Source organism: Notolepis coatsorum, assembly GCF_963971535.1.
Source record: "Notolepis coatsorum genome assembly, chromosome: 17".
NCBI classification, from domain to species: Eukaryota; Metazoa; Chordata; class Actinopteri; order Aulopiformes; family Paralepididae; genus Notolepis; species Notolepis coatsorum.
In genome coordinates, this window is record NC_140181.1 from 3650441 (window position 1) to 3668139 (window position 17699).

The 17699-nt window shown below is 45.9% G+C and overlaps 1 protein-coding gene across 1 annotated transcript in view; it reads left to right on the forward strand.

Annotated features, from left to right (window-relative positions):
* Positions 1–6479: 6479 nt before the first annotated feature.
* LOC311244603 (cullin-3-like) overlaps positions 6480–17699 on the forward strand; it is a gene marked incomplete at both ends in the record, with an annotated part of 78242 nt that continues 67022 nt past the window's right edge. The window contains 2 exons of the mRNA XM_084334200.1: positions 6480–6677; positions 8982–9095. Of these exons, the coding sequence (XP_084190326.1) occupies positions 6480–6677; positions 8982–9095 (312 nt within the window). The remainder of the gene's footprint in view (positions 6678–8981; positions 9096–17699) is intronic.

A 17699-nucleotide genomic window follows, 5' to 3' on the forward strand; every position in this document is an offset into this window, starting at 1 on the left:
CTGCAGCAACTACGGCAACCTGCCCTGCAACCTAAACACTTAGACACAAACACAGGACGTGGAAATCAAGGAGCGTGAAATAAAAAATAAAAAAATGGCCTCTGCACAAAGCACAGAGTTCCCGTGACATGACAGAGAGTTCCCGACTCTGTATACTGCAGGGCACCATACTGCCCCAAGCAGAGAGTTCCAGTGGTTCGACAATAAAATTCCAGGCTCTGCACGCTGCCATTTTACCACACCACCGCAACTGCTGTCAAACAGCTAACCAAATAACAATCAACAATCCCACATCCCCAATTATACTATTTACATGTATCCAAATCACCATCAGAAAAAATTATGAACTCCCCTCTACGACATGGGGATCCACCTTCCTTCTCTCACTACAAAACGAGCTATCAGGAAAGAAGGGGAAAAAATTATATATATTCCACTAATCACAAAAAAAGAATTTCTCCAAATGCTACAGCACCTTTAACAAAAACAGAAAAACAAAAACTGACCACCAGTCCTTTCCAACAACTCAACTGTCCTCTTTTTTCAAAAAGAACACGATGTCCTCTTTTCTAGAAAGAACACGATGTCCTCTTTTTTTTAGAAAGAACACGATGTCCTCTTTTCTAGAAAGAACACAATGTCCTCCTTTAGAAAGAACACGATGTCCTCTTTTCTCTTCTTTTTAGAAAGAACATGATGTCCTCTCAACTGTGACACAGTCACTTCGACACGAACCTCCCAAGGGAACTTTTTTTTCCTTCTTCTTCCTCTTCCTCCTCCGACCTCCGATGAAGCTGTCCTTGACCCTCATTGCAAAAAAAATTTTTTTTAGTGATCACAGCATTTTTTTTCTTGGCTATTCTTCGTCGACGACCCTTCCCGGTGACCAAGCTGGTGTTGGCACTTGCGTCGTCCTGGTCAACGGCACCAATGTAGCTGGTTTAAGGCCACCCTCTTTAATGTCGGTCGTGTATGTGAAGTGAAGAGACAGGTCGTGGTCCATTCAGTGTTTATTTCTCCTGTTTGGACATCCACAGGCACATATTAACATTGGCCAGCAGATGGCGACAACAGCTCACTTATGCCCTTTCAGCATCCAGATAGTCTCAAGTGTAGAATCAATCCACTGAAATATCACATTAAAATAAAACACAATGAAATAATACAAAATAAACAATAAGACATCTCAAATTACCTGTTACGCTTATTGCTTATTGCCAGCGGAGGAGTGCTGCCGAGTGCTTCCGCGTTTTCCCTGATTGGCTGCGACACGCCCCGCGGCAGGCGCGGCAGCCGCAAAGCGTGGCGCGGAGCGGCAGAGCTTGCGGCATTATGTAGCCGTAATCCGCAATGATTTTCATTCGAAGCTTAGCTCACCTGGCAGCGCTGCGGTCCTGTGGTCCGTTGGTGACAAGTTCGAATCCCTTCAATAATTTTTTTTTTTTTTACGTGTATTCTTTCGCCGGTTAAGGTTAGGCATGGTTAAGGTTAAGGTTAGGCATTGTTTCGGAGTTGGTTAAGGTTAGAAGGGTTAAGTTTAGGCGCTGTTAAGGAGCTGGTTAAGGTTAGAGTTTGTCTTAGAGAATGGCAATATTCTTTCTATGGTTAAGGTTAAGGTTAGGCATGGTTAAGGTTAAGGTTAAGGTTAGGCATTGTTTCGGAGTTGGTTAAGGTTAGAAGGGTTAAGTTTAGGCGCTGTTAAGGAGCTGGTTAAGGTTAGAGTTTGTCTTAGAGAATGGCAATAGACAGCCTATTTCCGCACTGCCGCTCTCTCGCGCTGCCGCGGTCACATGGGCGTCGGTGACGAATGCGGAAGCATTCTTGCACTCTTCCGCTGGCAATAAGCTACACGCTGTTGGGACATCCACAGGCACATATTAACATTGGCCAGCAGATGGCGTCAACAGCTCACTTATGCTGCAATGGGGAAATAATATCAAGTCACACTTCATACTGGGGCCTTCAACACATTCCTCAACCATTACCACTAGCTCAGTCACATGTGTCCTTCCAAAAGTTCGCCACTACAGCTAAATTACATTACAACAAGTGCAGAATTGCTCATTATTACATAGATACCATTACATACACCCCGGTTCATTGCCCAGCAACTTATTTACAATATGTAAACCATCAATACGTTATTTTAAACCAGAAATATGTTTACATGTGATGAACGAACGTCTTACCCCTTTCAGCATCCAGATAGTCTGGCGTGAAGGGGGAAGTGCAAGGGGAAATACGTCACTTCGGCAGGAAGTGACGATTTCAAAATAAATGACTATGAGAGTAAAAGGCCTGGGGGAAGAAGCTGAGCCGAAGCCTCTCTGTCCTAGTAGCTGGGGTTCGCAGGCGTCTGCCTGACCTCAGCAGCATGAACAGGCTGTTGTTGGGGTGGTGAGGGTCTTTCATTATTCTGCAGGCTCTGGATTTGCACCTCTTGTTGTATAGAACCTGCAGGGGTGGTAGTGCAATACCCGTGGTACGCTCGGCTGAGCGCACCACTCTCTGTAGGGCCTTCTTGTCCTGTGCCGTGCTGTTTCCATACCAGGCAGTGATGTTTCCAGTCAAGATGCTCTCTACAGCTCCGGAGTAGAAAGACTGGAGTATCTTCCCAGATACTCTGAACTTCCTTAACTGTCTCAGGTGGTAGAGGCGCTGCTTCGCCTTTTTTACGACTGAGTATGTGTGTTGACCATGTCAGATCCTCTGAGATGTGGACCCCCAGGTACTTAAAGCTGCTCACCCTGTCCACGGTATGCCCGTTTATCCTCAGTGGTGTGTGTGTCTCCTGCTGTCCTCTCCTATAATCCACGATCAGCTCCTTGGTTTTACCAATGTTCAGAAGCAGGCTGTTGTCCTGGCACCAGCGTTCCAGTACCTCAACCTCCTCCCGGTAGGCCTTCTCGTCGTTGTCCGAGATCAGCCCCACCACCACTGTGTCGTCCGCAAACTTCACTATGGAGTTGGAGCTGAACTTGGCCACACAGTCGTGTGTGTATAGTGAGTACAGCAGGGGGCTCAGAACACAGCCCTGGGGGGACCCGATGCTCAGGGTGATGGTGTTGGAGGTTTGCCCCCCCACCCTGACCGCCTGGGGCCTTTCGCTCAGAAAGTCCAGTATCCAGGCGCTCAGAGCGGAGCTCAGACCCAGCTCGATCAGCTTGTCCACCAGTCTGGTGGGGACTATGGTGTTGAACGCTGAGCTGTAGTCAATGAACAACTCACATAGCCCCCCTTCTGGCGGTCAAGGTGAGAGAGGGTGCTGTGCAGTACGTGGGAGACCGCATCGTCAGTGGACCTGTTTGGCCTGTATGCAAATTGCATGGGGTCCATATCACTGGGGAGGGAGGCACAAATGTTATCCTTGACCAGCCTCTCGAAACATTTCATGGCCACAGAGGTGAGTGCCACCGGTCTGTAGTCATTGAGACATGTTGGGGAGGGTTTCTTTGGTACAGGGATGATGGTAGACATCTTAAAGCAGGCAGGGACCACTGACTCCGCCAGGGATTGATTAAATATGGCGGTGAACACAGGGGCTAGCTGGTTGGCACAGGACTTAAGTATGCGTCCTGTTATACCATCTGGGCCAGCAGCTTTTCTGGTGTTCACCTGCATAAATGCTCTTCTCACACTGTGTTCCGACAACGAGAGAGCGTTCCCGCCCCCCGCGGTTGCCCCCCCCCCTTCACAACAGCCGGCGCGCCAGTAACATCACTAGCCGTTGAGCTAGCGCCGCCACTGTCTACACCAAACCGAGCGTAGAAAGAGTTGAGTTTGTCCGCGACAGAGGCGTCGTCGCTCCCTTATTGTCCTCAGTCCCCGCCATAAGCCTCTTGTGTCGTTTTGTGCCATTAGTGTCTCCAGTTTATCAGCATATGTCCGTTTTGCAAGTTTTACAGCCTTGCGCAGAGTATAGACTGAAACCTTGTACTCGTCCATGTTTCCTGACTTTCTGCCCAGGTTGTAGGCAGTGGTGCGGGATTTCAGAGCTGCTCTGATAGTACTGTCCACCCACGGTTTCTGGTTTGGGAACACCGCACCTTCTTTGTGGGTACAATACTATCAGCCACTCGCTGACGTCACTGGCGCTTCCTTTTTAAACATATTCCAGTCAACATCCTCGAGCGCGTCCTGAAGCGTGGCCTCTGATTGGTCGGTCAATTTTTTTGTCTCACGTGACATGACAAAACACTATAATCTAGCGTTATAGTGTAACTTACAGGACTGCCCTCCTTTTAGTCGTTATTTACTGTAAAAGGATGAGCACTCCTTTGGTACGCGCTACATTTAAAGAGGTCTTTCTGCATCAATGCAAGTGGGAAATACAATTTCACACATTTGTCGACACAATCTTATGACCATTAGTCAAGAATCTCTTTTTGTTGAAGATAACCTGATGATATTATTGTCAGTCTAAACAGTGGCTCAAGTACACACCTACTGAGCGTACAATAGGCTTACACTCCCAGTGACACACATGCCCTCATTACTGTCAACATCTAATCACACAGATCAAAGCTTTACTTAATACAGGGTTCGCACAAGGTCCTTGAAGTGCTTAAAGTGCTTTATGATTTTTTTATTAAAACATTTTTACTTCTGGGGCGGTCAGGTGGCGTAGCGGAGATTGTGCTCGTCACCAATGCAAGAGGCTGCGGTCTCAACTCCCGGAAAGTCAGCATTGCCTTGGCTCGGGCTGATCGCTATACTAACTCGTTTGGCTGAGTTAGGGGGAGGGGAGCCGTGGGTGGGTCCAGGGCGTTGTGGACAGCGACCCCCACAGTTCGGTCGGGGCGCCTGCTCAGCAAGGGTAGGATCTGGAGAGAGGTAGTGCGACCTTCCACACGTTACACTCTCCCGGTGAGAATCTGCGCGGCCAGGCTGGCTGCACATGCGTCGGAGGAAAGCATGTGACAGTCTCCGGCCTCTCGGACCAACAGTAGGGGAAAGTGCGCAACAACCAGGAAGGGGGTTGGGAATTGGCATAACGACTAACAGTGGGATGGGAGAAAAATCGGAAAAAAGGAGGGGGAAAAAGATAATAAAAAAAATAATAATAAATAAAATTAATTCAAGGCCTGGAATTCCTTAAACAGCAAATTTTTAACAAGGTGCTTAAAAAGGCAATTCAAATCAACCATTCGCATAAAGAAATCGTTTTATTTATTTTTTGAATACAGTCTGACGAGTCGCTGTCTCGCGCGCTCCAACTGCTTTTCCTAATTTTTTCTTGGCGTGTGATGCTCTAGCTGGCGAGCAGGCCAAGAAGATGCTTAAAAAAAAAAAAAAAAAAAAAACAGCATTTAGGCGGCTAGGTGGTGTAGTGGGCAAGGCACTCGCCACCAGTGTGGAGACGCTAGGATTCGCGTGTTCGAATCCAGCTCCACATTGTTTTCAGTTTAGCTGGTCGTCCGCAGTAATACACATTGGCCGTATTACGGGGAGGGAAAACTGAAGGGTGGGGATCGAACGTTGTGAACAAGCGACTCCTACAAGTCGGTTGGTGCGCCTGCGCAGTAGAATCAGGAAGTGTCGGGGGCAGCGTGAGCCTCCCACGCGTTACTCCTCGACACTGAGAGATCGAGCTGCGCAGGTGAAAAGATGCGACTGCTGTTACCTCAAGTACCGGAGGGGACTTGTGCTATGTATGACTTAGTCCACATTGCAGCCGGCTTGTGGGAGGCAAGAAACAGCGTTCGTGACAGGGGAGGGTTGAATTGGATGATACGAAAATTGGGATGGGAGAAAATATAGAAAAAATGTGAGAAAAAGTGGATTAAAAAAAAAAAAAAAAAACAGCATTTAAAAGTGATTTGAGTGAAGTATCCTTCAAATCAAATTCAAATCAAATCAAATTTATTTATAAGGCCCGACAACACACGTTAATGTCCCCATGGGCCGTACAGGTCTTCTTTAAACAAGTCAAGAAGAAAACATAACAATAAGTCAAGAACAGAACAAGAACACCATAAGGTCCAAACATTTTTAGATGAATGCAAAAAATTTAAATAAAAAATTAAAGAATGCAAGCACTCCCAGACATACCCCACGCGAAGGTAAGGAAAAACTCACTAAACCTAACAATAGGGAAAAAAGCTCCACAGGCAGTGTGGAGGAGAGAAACCTTAGAAGGGCCATTCAAGGGGGGATCTCCCTTCTTAGATGTTGGTGATAGTAGTGTTGCAGACGGCTTCGAGTGATATCCTTGAAAGTGAAAAATAGTGCTTGGAAAAGTACTTCAAAGTCCTTGAATTTCATTTTGCAACGTCTGTGGGAACCCTGTAAATAATATCTCCCACCCAGGACTACTGATGCTGGGTGAAACGGAACTAACCCCTCTACCCCTCTCTCTCTCTCTCTCTCTCTCTCTCTCTCTCTCTCTCTCTCTCTCTCTCTCTCTACCTCTCTCTCTCTCTCTCTCTCTCTACCTCTCTCTCTCTCTCTACCTCTCTCTCTCTCTCTAGGTCTCTCAGATGACAATGGATGAGAAGACTATCGACAACACTTGGGACCTTCTCAAGAATGGCATCCAGGAGATCCAGAGGAAGAACAACAGTGGGCTGAGCTTCGAGGAGCTGTACAGGACCGCCTACAACATGGTGCTCTTCAAGCACGGCGAGAAGCTCTATGCGGGCCTGCGGGAGGTGGTCTCCGAGCACCTCATCAACAAAGTAAAGACCCCTGTCTGACCCCTAGGGCTGTGACCCTGATTAGTCGAAAGAAGCCGTAGTCGACTACCAACCTCTTAGTCAAATGCAAAAAAATATATATAATAATTTAATATCATTCTTTCCAAAAGCAAAGAGGCCTAGAAGCGTGGCTAATGCTAATGGCACGCATACCAGCGAGGCTAACTGCCTAAGAAAACAGGCACAGATGCACTGAAAGAGGATTTCACCCGTCTAATGAACACACTGAATAGACAAATATCAAGATGTATCCATCAGTGGACCAATTGCATGCTTTTGCAGAGGACAAGAAGCCTTCAGTCGACTCCTTCAGACATTAACACAATGGCGCCCGACCACGGAAACCTCCGTGTTTCGATTCCACCCGTTGTGGACAGAAGCACGGATATATCCGTGGCAAGTTGTTATTGCTTTTATTCCATTTTAATAACCTATTCAAGGTCACCGAGCGGCACTGCAGATTTACCCTACTCTTTGAATTTGCCAACGTGCATTACCGGCCAGATCCTCTTAGGGGCGCTGCCGCGATAATGGAGTGCCCTGTGGCTGAACGGTGGACTATTTTTTTTTACTTTCAATGGAGTTTTCAGTTAGCTCGATTCTGGATGTGCAGCCTGTAGCTTGGATTACATTTTTGATCGCAGATTTCACTATGCAATAAGGGGATTTATCATCAGCCAATGGACATATCGATCTACCAGATGGCAATCGATAACGGGGAAATGCTCAGGGGGATCCCACCGGCCCACGGTAAGATCTTTTTTCACGTAAAGTACATCCCGATCGGGCCTTGTTTTGATAGCCATCCATCCGATCAATGAATGAGGCTAATGAGGCTAACGCGGTTATTGGTAATCAATAATGCAGTTGAGTTATTTCTGTAGCATATGTATAACGGAAATGCCATTGGATATAACGGTAGTAGCTATTAGCCCTGTATCTCGCCTCCCAGGAAATATCCTAGCCGAAATCCCGTATAACGCTTATATTCACGGCGCTATAAAATGAGAACGTGTTGATGATTTTTTTTTTCTTTAAGCCATTTTGAAGGGACGGTTTATGGTCTCAATTGACAATGAGAATGGACAGATAGCAATACTATAAAGTATAGATTTAGCTCTACAAACAGCCCCACGCCTGTTTACATTTGCCGGTCCTCTAGAGATTTATTAGACGCATCCCAATGGCCCCGAATGTGTTAAGCACCCCCCCCCCCCCCACAGCCCAAATGGAATGATAAAAAAAAAGAAATATATATAATTTTTTTTGCATTCCAGTCGACTATCGGCAAATTTTGGCCAATCAAAGTCAACTATACAAATCCTTAGTCGGGACGGGCCTAAAAGACTTACACCTCTGCTGCGGCGGATCAACTTGGTGCAAAGGCCATCTCGTTGCACATTTCATCGCTTAAATCAAAACGGGAGAACATTTTGTAGACTTGTGTGTCAGATTCCTGTCCATTGCCACTCTGTGTACCTAATCAAGATGATTGGCCTCTTGCTATTTGCACGGAGGATGAAAAAACATGCCTAATTGACATTGAGTGTTTCAACCAAGCATGACTGCTCACTAATGTGCATATTCTATGAATTATATCAATGTTATATGAATAATACATTTAGATAGGGCTGTACCGAATGCTTCGAAGCTTCGATCATAATGTTGACATTCAAATTCTAAATCAAAATGTTTTATAATAAAAAGAAATTAAAATTATATATATATATATATTTTTTTTTATGTGTCTATTCATTCTGTTTAAACCAATGGGGTTTTTCTTCACAGTTGCACTCGGCGCTCCATCAAGACGGCACCATAACTTTCGTACCAACCGTGCCCTTATTGTAATATTTATGTTGACGAAACTGACGAGTTATACTTATATTCATTAAAGAAAGTTGATTTAATAAAAAAAATAAGACTAATTTAATCAGATTAATCACTTTATTCAAATTGAGGATTTAGTTTGAGGATAAAAAAGAAATAAAAAATTGGATTACGTCATAAAATATGACGACAGACATTTGAAGCTTTGTTTGAATACTTCAATAGAAGCTTTGAATGTTAAAAAACGACATTCGGTACAGCCCTACATTTAGAACTTGCATCAATATGGCTACCAGATTTGAAGCGAGTGATCATAGCTCCCCCATCTTATTTCTGCCATCTTATCTTAGCTAATCCTCCTGATTGTGGAGTCTTTACCCAGGCTGACTTCATCCTGTCTCTTAACTTGAGTTTGACCGTATCTGGTGCTTCTTCTTGTCCCGTTTCTCATTTCAGGTACGAGAAGATGTCCTCAACTCTCTAAACAATAACTTTCTCCAAACACTGAATCAAGCCTGGATCGACCATCAGACTGTCATGGTGATGATCAGAGATATCCTCATGTACATGGTAAGAGGCTAGCAGTGATACAGTGATACATTGTGATGATCAGAGATATCCTCATGTACATGGTAAGAGGCTAGCAGTGATACAGTGATACATGGTGATGATCAGAGATATCCTCATGTACATGGTAAGAGGCTAGCAGTGATACAGTGATACCTGGTGATGATCAGAGATATCCTCATGTACATGGTAAGAGGCTAGCAGTGATACTGTGATACATGGTGATGATCAGAGATATCCTCATGTACATGGTAAGAGGCTAGCAGTGATACTGTGATACAGTGATACATGGTGATGAATGAATGAATGAATGAAAACTTTATTTAACAGATTGCAGAATGGGTACAATACAGTACGGCTCAATACATACAATTGTTAAGGGGATGCAGACCTGAGAAAGACGTTTGTCTTGTTTCCATCAGGGTCCCCCATTTTCAATTCATATAGACATATATGACATACATGACATACAGATAGTCAGTACTGCTACATCTATACATTTATGACATACCAGATTTGCAAATACAGTACTGTTTGTGATACAGAAGGAGTCAAGAAAAGGGAGTATATACATTTGACGTAGAAACTGTACATTGGAGGTTGGGTGGGGGGGGTTGGGTACATTGGGATATTGACAACCATACTGGGTAATTTACATTGGAGGTGGTTGGGGGGGGGGGGGGGGGGGCGGGGGGCATACTGTATAAACAAGTAACACTGTACATTGAGGGGGGGGGGGAGGAGACACTGTACAAACAAACACAATTGTACATTGAACTATTGACAAAACCATACTAGGTAAATGATGATCAGGGATATCCTCATGTACATGGTAAGAGGCTAGCAGTGATACAGTGATACATGGTGATGATCAGAGATATCCTCATGTACATGGTAAGAGGCTAGCAGTGATACTGTGATACAGTGATACATGGTGATGATCAGAGATATCCTCATGTACATAGTAAGGCTAGCAGTGATACTGTGATGTACATGGTAAGAGGCTAGCAGTGATACAGTGATACCTGGTGATGATCAGAGATATCCTCATGTACATGGTAAGAGGCTAGCAGTGATACTGTGATACAGTGATACATGGTGATGATCAGAGATATCCTCATGTACATGGTAAGAGGCTAGCAGTGATACTGTGATACAGTGATACAGTGATACATGGTGATGATCAGAGATATCCTCATGTACATGGTAAGAGAGGCTAGCAGTGATACTGCCGGCGGTGGGATTAATTAACTGTTTATTGTCCAGGATGAGGCAGCAGACTCCCATTTAACCCTTTCACTACCACACTACAGAAGGTTAACCCTTTCACTAACACTCTACAGAGGGTTAACCTTTCACTACCACACTACAGAAGGTTAACCCTTTCACTACCACACTACAGAAGGTTAACCCTTTCACTACCACACTACAGAAGGTTAACACTTTCACTACCACACTACAGAAGGTTAACCCTTTCACTACCACACTACAGACGGTTATTGATTGATTGATTGAAAACTTTATTAACAGATTTCAGAATGGGTACAGTACAGTACAGCTCAATACATACAATTGTTAAGGAGATGCAGACCAGAGAAAGACTTTCGTCTTGTTTACATCAGGGTCCCCCATTTTCAATTCATCGTAACATATGACATACATGACATACAGATAGACAGTACTGCTACATCTATACATTTATGACATACCAGATTTGCATTTACAGTACTGTTTGTGATACATAAAGAGTCCAGAAAAAAGAGTATATACATCTGACGTAGAAACTGTACATTGGATTGGGTAGGTGGGGGTGGGGGAGAACTGTACATTGGAGGTGGTTGGGTGGGTGGGGGGGGGGGGTTGGGTAGGAGTGGGGGGGAGGTTGGGTAGGAGGGGTGGGTGGGGGACACTGTACAACTGTACAAACAAAACTGTACATTGGATTATTGACAAGACCATACTTGGTAATTTACTGTACATTGGAGGGGGTTGTGTTCGGACATTTACAGGGGCCAGTTTCGAGTTGCAGTCTCCCTTAGGTGTTTTTTGAGAGTGTTTTTGAAAGTGGGTAGTGATTCACATTCCTTTACAGCTTTGGGTAGGGCATTCCACATTGATGTGGCATAATTGCAAAACGAGTTTAGTCCCTTGTTTGAGCCGAATCTGGGTTTAACATGATTTGTGGAGCTCCCTCTGGTGTTGTGATCGTGGTATTCACTGACCTTTGGGAAGTATTTTGACATGTACATGGGTACCTTGGTCGTGTATCTTGTAGACCAGGCCCATTGCAAGTTGCTGTACTCTGTCGTCTACCAGTGCATGTGAGCGGATCGGAGCGTGAGCGGCGCGGGGCGCGGAGCGGCCGGTTTTGACGTGAGCGAGGAGTGGGTTTTAAAATGAGTCGGCGCGACGTCCGGAGCGAGAGTTCTCCTCCGCTCCAATCCACTCCAGGCCGCTCACAGTGGTTTAACACTGATGTAATATATACATGCAGTACAATGCCAAAGCAACAGATGGCGATGTACAAACATGAAGGCCATTTTCAACCAATGAGAAGGGTGAACCTGTGATAGGCTAGCCTGTTCAGGCTTTGTCACTGTAGAGACGCCCACACTCACTCCAGTTAGAAAAAGTATATCGACGCCATTGTTGTTGACGTTAGCTTACATGCTAACGTTAATGGCAGCGACCATAGCATTGTGGCTCGGCTAGCCTATCATCGCTTAATAGAACTAGTGAATGGATAAACAACGTTATTTAACATTGCAGAATGGCTACAATTACAATGCGGCTCAATACAAACAATTGTTAAGGGGCCCAGGGGGTGTAGACTGTTGTAGTTTGAGCTAATTTACACCATGCTCCAAAAAAAAAAAAAAAAACTGCTGAGCGATCTGGCGCGGGGAGTGGGGAGCGCTCGATTCAAGGTGAGCGGGGAGCGAGCGGAGAGCGACTTGGGGGCGGGGTCAACATGAGCGATTAGCGGAGCGGACCAAGCTTTAAAGAGCGAAGAGCGGATTTCTCGGCCGCGCCGATCCGCTCACGTGGCCTGTCGTCTACTCTAAGCCATCCTAGGTTGTCAAAGTGGGCAGGGGTGAGGTGGGTTCTAGGAGTAAGGTCAAGCAGTAGTCTGACCAGTTTGTTTTGAGATGTTTGTAATTTTGTTTTTAGCGCCTTTGAGGTGCTTTGGTACCATGAGGTGCAAGCATAGTCGTAGTACCCTTGAATGAGTGCTCCTGCTAGAGTCTTCAGGGTATTCTTGTTTACCAGTGAGGAGATCCGGTACAATAATCGAGTTTGTTGGTTGACTTTTTTTATTACATTGGATGCCATTTTGTCACAGGAAAGATTTGCCTCTAGGATGGAACCCAGGTAGGTAATATCTTCTTTCCTTGTGACAATATTGTCACCCACTGTAACTGAGAAGCCGTCGGTCTTGCTGAGTTTGTTATTTGAACCGAAGAGAATGGACTCTGTTTTGCCCATGTGTAATGATAGTTTGTTATCAGCGAGCCATATGCAGATTTTGCCTAGTTCTGAGCTGAGGGTTTTTTCAACCTGTAACTTGTTCTTGTCAGAGACCAGCAGGGCTGAGTCGTCCGCAAACAGGAACAAGTTGCAGTCACAAGCTGACGACATGTCATTTGCATAAATTAGGAACAGTAGCGGACCTAGTATGCTTCCTTGTGGAACACCACAGCTTACTGTGAGGGGGGGGGATAGGGTACTGTTTACCTCCACCATCTGCTCTCTCCCCTCCAGGTAGGATTGCATCCAGCTCACTGATAGACTATCAAAACCAATTGCTTTTAGCTTGTCAATCAGAATGGTGTGATTGACAGTGTCGAAGGCCTTTTCTAGGTCCAGCATGACCATGCCGCAGTATTTGCCCGCGTCCACCTCTTGTTTGATGTGGTCGTTTAAATAGAGAAGGCATGTGTCAGTGGAGTGGGATGTTCTGAAGCCAGATTGGAATTCGTAGATTAGATTTTTTTCCACGACTTTCGAGATGGAGGTAAGGATAGAAACAGGGCGGTAGTTGCCTGGGTCTAATTTACTGCCTTTTTTGTGCAGAGGGGTCACTCTCGCAATTTTGAAGTCCTTGGGGATGTGTCCCTGTTTTATGGAGAGGTTTATTATGTGTGTGATGACTGGGGTGATGGCGGCTGCTGAGTCTCTGAGGAATTTGGAGGGGATGTTGTCATGGCCAGTGGCCTTGTTAGGTTGGAGGGCGCTCAGTTTTTTGAGTACCTCATCGGTTGTTACCATTTCCAGTTTGAAGTCGTCTTTGTGGACCCCTAGGTTCTTGTAGTATGCTACTATGTGTTCTACCCCATAATGCCCTGAGTGGGAGGGTAGTTTCTTTACCAGTGTTGTGGCTATGTTTGTGAAGAAACTATTTAAGTAATTGGCTACATCCAGCTTTTCTGTGATGAGCGTGTTGTCCGTCTTTATGTTTATGTTTGAGAATCTGGTTTTAAGTTTTTTACTGCAGCCTAGTTGGTTATTGAGTAATTTCCAAAGTTCACGTGGTTTGTTTTTGTTTTCCTCGGTTTTGTCATTGATGAAATTTTTTTGGCTGTTTTGATCATGGAGTTTACATCATTTCTTAGTCTGTTTCTTTCCAGTTTGAGTTCAGTCACGTGGGCTTGGAGTTCACTGCTCGTGCTTATGGTAAGCTTTGACTGACTTTTACGAAACTCAGAGCATTTTTTGTCTCTGGTTTTCATAGCGGTCAGTATTTTAGCGGTCAGTTAACCTTTCACTACCACAACAGAAGGTTAACCCTTTCACAACCACACTACAGAAGGTTAACCTTTCACTTCCACACTACGGAAGGTTAACCTTTTCACTACCACACTACAGAAGGTTAACCCTTTCACTACCACACTACAGAAGGTTAACCTTTCACTACCACACTACAGAAGGTTAACCGTTCACTACCACACTACAGAAGGTTAACCTTTCACTACCACACTACAGAAGGTTAACCTCTCACTACCACACTACAGAAGGTTAACCTCTCACTACCACACTACAGAAGGTTAACCTTTCACTACCACACTACAGACGGTTAACCTCTCACTACCACACTACAGAAGGTTAACCTTTCACTACCACACTACATAAGGTTAACCTTTCACTACCACACCGTCTGCAGTGTGGTAGTGAAAGGGTTAACCTTCTGTAGTGTGGTTGTGAAAGGGTTAACCATTTGGTAGTGTGGCAGTGAAAGGGTTAATAAGATTATGTCTCTGGGACCCCCATCTGAGCACATTATTGTTGTTGTTGGATAGGATTAATTCCATAACTCTATACTGTAGTTGGGGGAAATACCCATGGTAATCAAAACAGTTGTAACACTTAAACTACCGTAAATCCTCTAATAGTGGAGGGTACTCAAATAGAGGACGGGCCTCTTATAATGGCCGGGGGTTTGATACATGCAGACAAATACAGGCCGGCTTCCAATACAAGGTCGCAAAAAAACGTTTTTTAAATATTTCGTAAAAAACGTTTTTTAAATATTTCGTGCCGTGATATAGAATGAGATAAACTCGCGGCTGGGTGGCGCAGCAGACATTGCATTGCGCTCGTCACCAACGCAAGAGACACCGGGTTTGAATCCGGCTGTCGGCATTGCCTCCGGCTTGGGCCGGCCGTCATACTAACTCAATTGGCAGAGTTAGCGGGTGGGAAGTCGAAGGGTGGTAGTCTGGTCGTTGTGAACAGTGACTCCTACAGGTCGGTGGGGGCGCCTGCACAGCAAAGTCAGGAAAATGGCGGGGGCAGTGTGAGCCTCCTACACGTTACTCCTCGCCAAATGAGAGTCCGCGCTGGACGGTGAAAAGATGTGACAGGCTGCCTCCACATGTATCGGAAGGGACATGTGATGCAAGGCTTCTATCCTCCCTACAACCGGCCAGTGGGGGGCATATGCGAGCAACGACCAGGACAGGGGAGGGAGAATTGGCACGAGAGGTAAATTGGGATGGGGAGAAAAATCACAGAAAAAAGGAAAAAAAATAGATAAAAGAAAAGTGAGATAAACTCTTGCCAATGCAAATGAGGGCTGCCTCTCTCTACACTGACTACATTAATGTTTCCCTGGCGTTAGCATTAGCGTTATCTAGCGTAGCTAGATCTGTGGTGTCGGCTGGATGACGTTGGCTTCGTTTGCAAACGTTGGTTAACGTTCGCTATCTATATGGCGTTGGCAGGCGGGGCTGGCGTTGTCCAGTTGACATTACAGATCATGATGGCTATGATAGCGTTAGCTAAAGCTACTGCATGTTATCAACTCAATTCGACTGAGGTAGAATCGAGAAGGTACCACACGCCAAATCGTCCCCGGCCCCCGCAACCTATAGACAGTTCCAACTTCAGTGTGTGAATTACGTTAATCCACCACAGTTTCACCCTGACAAAGCAAATACTCATGTGATCTGTATATGTTTATGTCTAAATAAAATCAATCAATCACAATTACAATTGGCCAGTTTGTGAAATTAAGGCCTGCCTCTTATATAAGCCTCTCTCTAATAAAGGCCTGGTGCTCTTTGCAGCTGAGGTAAATACAAGACACGTCCAATATTAGAGGATTTACGGTATTCCACATTTTTCTGGGGACCACCTGGGAAATCTCCCTCAAGGACCCTTGGGGGTCCCCAGAACCCGCTTTAAGAACCACTGAACTAGTTGAAGCACAAGAGAATACCAGCAGCACCCAAGGGAAGGTGAACCTGGATGAGTATTTAATGCAAACAGATGCCTGGTGAGAGCAGTGCTGTGCTCGCATTACCTTATTTACTTGGAGCGTTGGACCGTTGGATATGGAGTATTTACATGACTTTCTTTATGCTCTGCATTTCTTGGCCTCATGCCCTGGTACGAGTAGTCTTCTGTGGAGGAATGACCAGCTCTAGACCCCCTCACCTATAGCTACTGTAGTCTTGTGGAGGAATGACCAGCTCTAGACCCCCCTCACCTATAGCTACTGTAGTCTTGTGGAGGAATGACCAGCTCTAGACCCCCCTCACCTATAGCCTACTGTAGTCTTGTGGAGGAATGACCAGCTCTAGACCCCCCTCACCTATAGCTACTGTAGTCTTGTGGAGGAATGACCAGCTCTAGACCCCCCTCACCTATAGCTACTGTAGTCTTGTGGAGGAATGACCAGCTCTAGACCCCCCTCACCTATAGCCTACTGTAGTCTTGTGGAGGAATGACCAGCTCTAGACCCCCCTCACCTATAGCTACTGTAGTCTTGTGGAGGAATGACCAGCTCTAGACCCCCTCACCTATAGCTACTGTAGTCTTGTGGAGGAATGACCAGCTCTAGACCCCCTCACCTATAGCTACTGTAGTCTTGTGGAGGAATGACCAGCTCTAGACCCCCCTCACCTATAGCCTACTGTAGTCTTGTGGAGGAATGACCAGTTCTAGACCCCCCTCACCTATAGCTACTGTAGTCTTGTGGAGGAATGACCAGCTCTAGACCCCCCTCACCTATAGCCTACTGTAGTCTTGTGGAGGAATGACCAGCTCTAGACCCCCTCACCTATAGCTACTGTAGTCTTGTGGAGGAATGACCAGCTCTAGACCCCCCTCACCTATAGCTACTGTAGTCTTGTGGAGGAATGACCAGCTCTAGACCCCCCTCACCTATAGCTACTGTAGTCTTGTGGAGGAATGACCAGCTCTAGACCCCCCTCACCTATAGCTACTGTAGTCTTGTGGAGGAATGACCAGCTCTAGACCCCCCTCACCTATAGCTACTGTAGTCTTGTGGAGGAATGACCAGCTCTAGACCCCCCTCACCTATAGCTACTGTAGTCTTGTGGAGGAATGACCAGCTCTAGACCCCCCTCACCTATAGCCTACTGTAGTCTTGTGGAGGAATGACCAGTTCTAGACCCCCCTCACCTATAGCTACTGTAGTCTTGTGGAGGAATGACCAGCTCTAGACCCCCCTCACCTATAGCTACTGTAGTCTTGTGGAGGAATGACCAGCTCTAGACCCCCCTCACCTATAGCCTACTGTAGTCTTGTGGAGGAATGACCAGCTCTAGACCCCCCTCACCTATAGCTACTGTAGTCTTGTGGAGGAATGACCAGCTCTAGACCCCCCTCACCTATAGCCTACTGTAGTCTTGTGGAGGAATGACCAGCTCTAGACCCCCCTCACCTATAGCTACTGTAGTCTTGTGGAGGAATGACCAGCTCTAGACCCCCCTCACCTATAGCCTACTGTAGTCTTGTGGAGGAATGACCAGCTCTAGACCCCCCTCACCTATAGCTACTGTAGTCTTGTGGAGGAATGACCAGCTCTAGACCCCCCTCACCTATAGCTACTGTAGTCTTGTGGAGGAATGACCAGCTCTAGACCCCCCTCACCTATAGCCTACTGTAGTCTTGTGGAGGAATGACCAGCTCTAGACCCCCCTCACCTATAGCTACTGTAGTCTTGTGGAGGAATGACCAGCTCTAGACCCCCTCACCTATAGCCTACTGTAGTCTTGTGGAGGAATGACCAGCTCTAGACCCCCCTCACCTATAGCTACTGTAGTCTTGTGGAGGAATGACCAGCTCTAGACCCCCCTCACC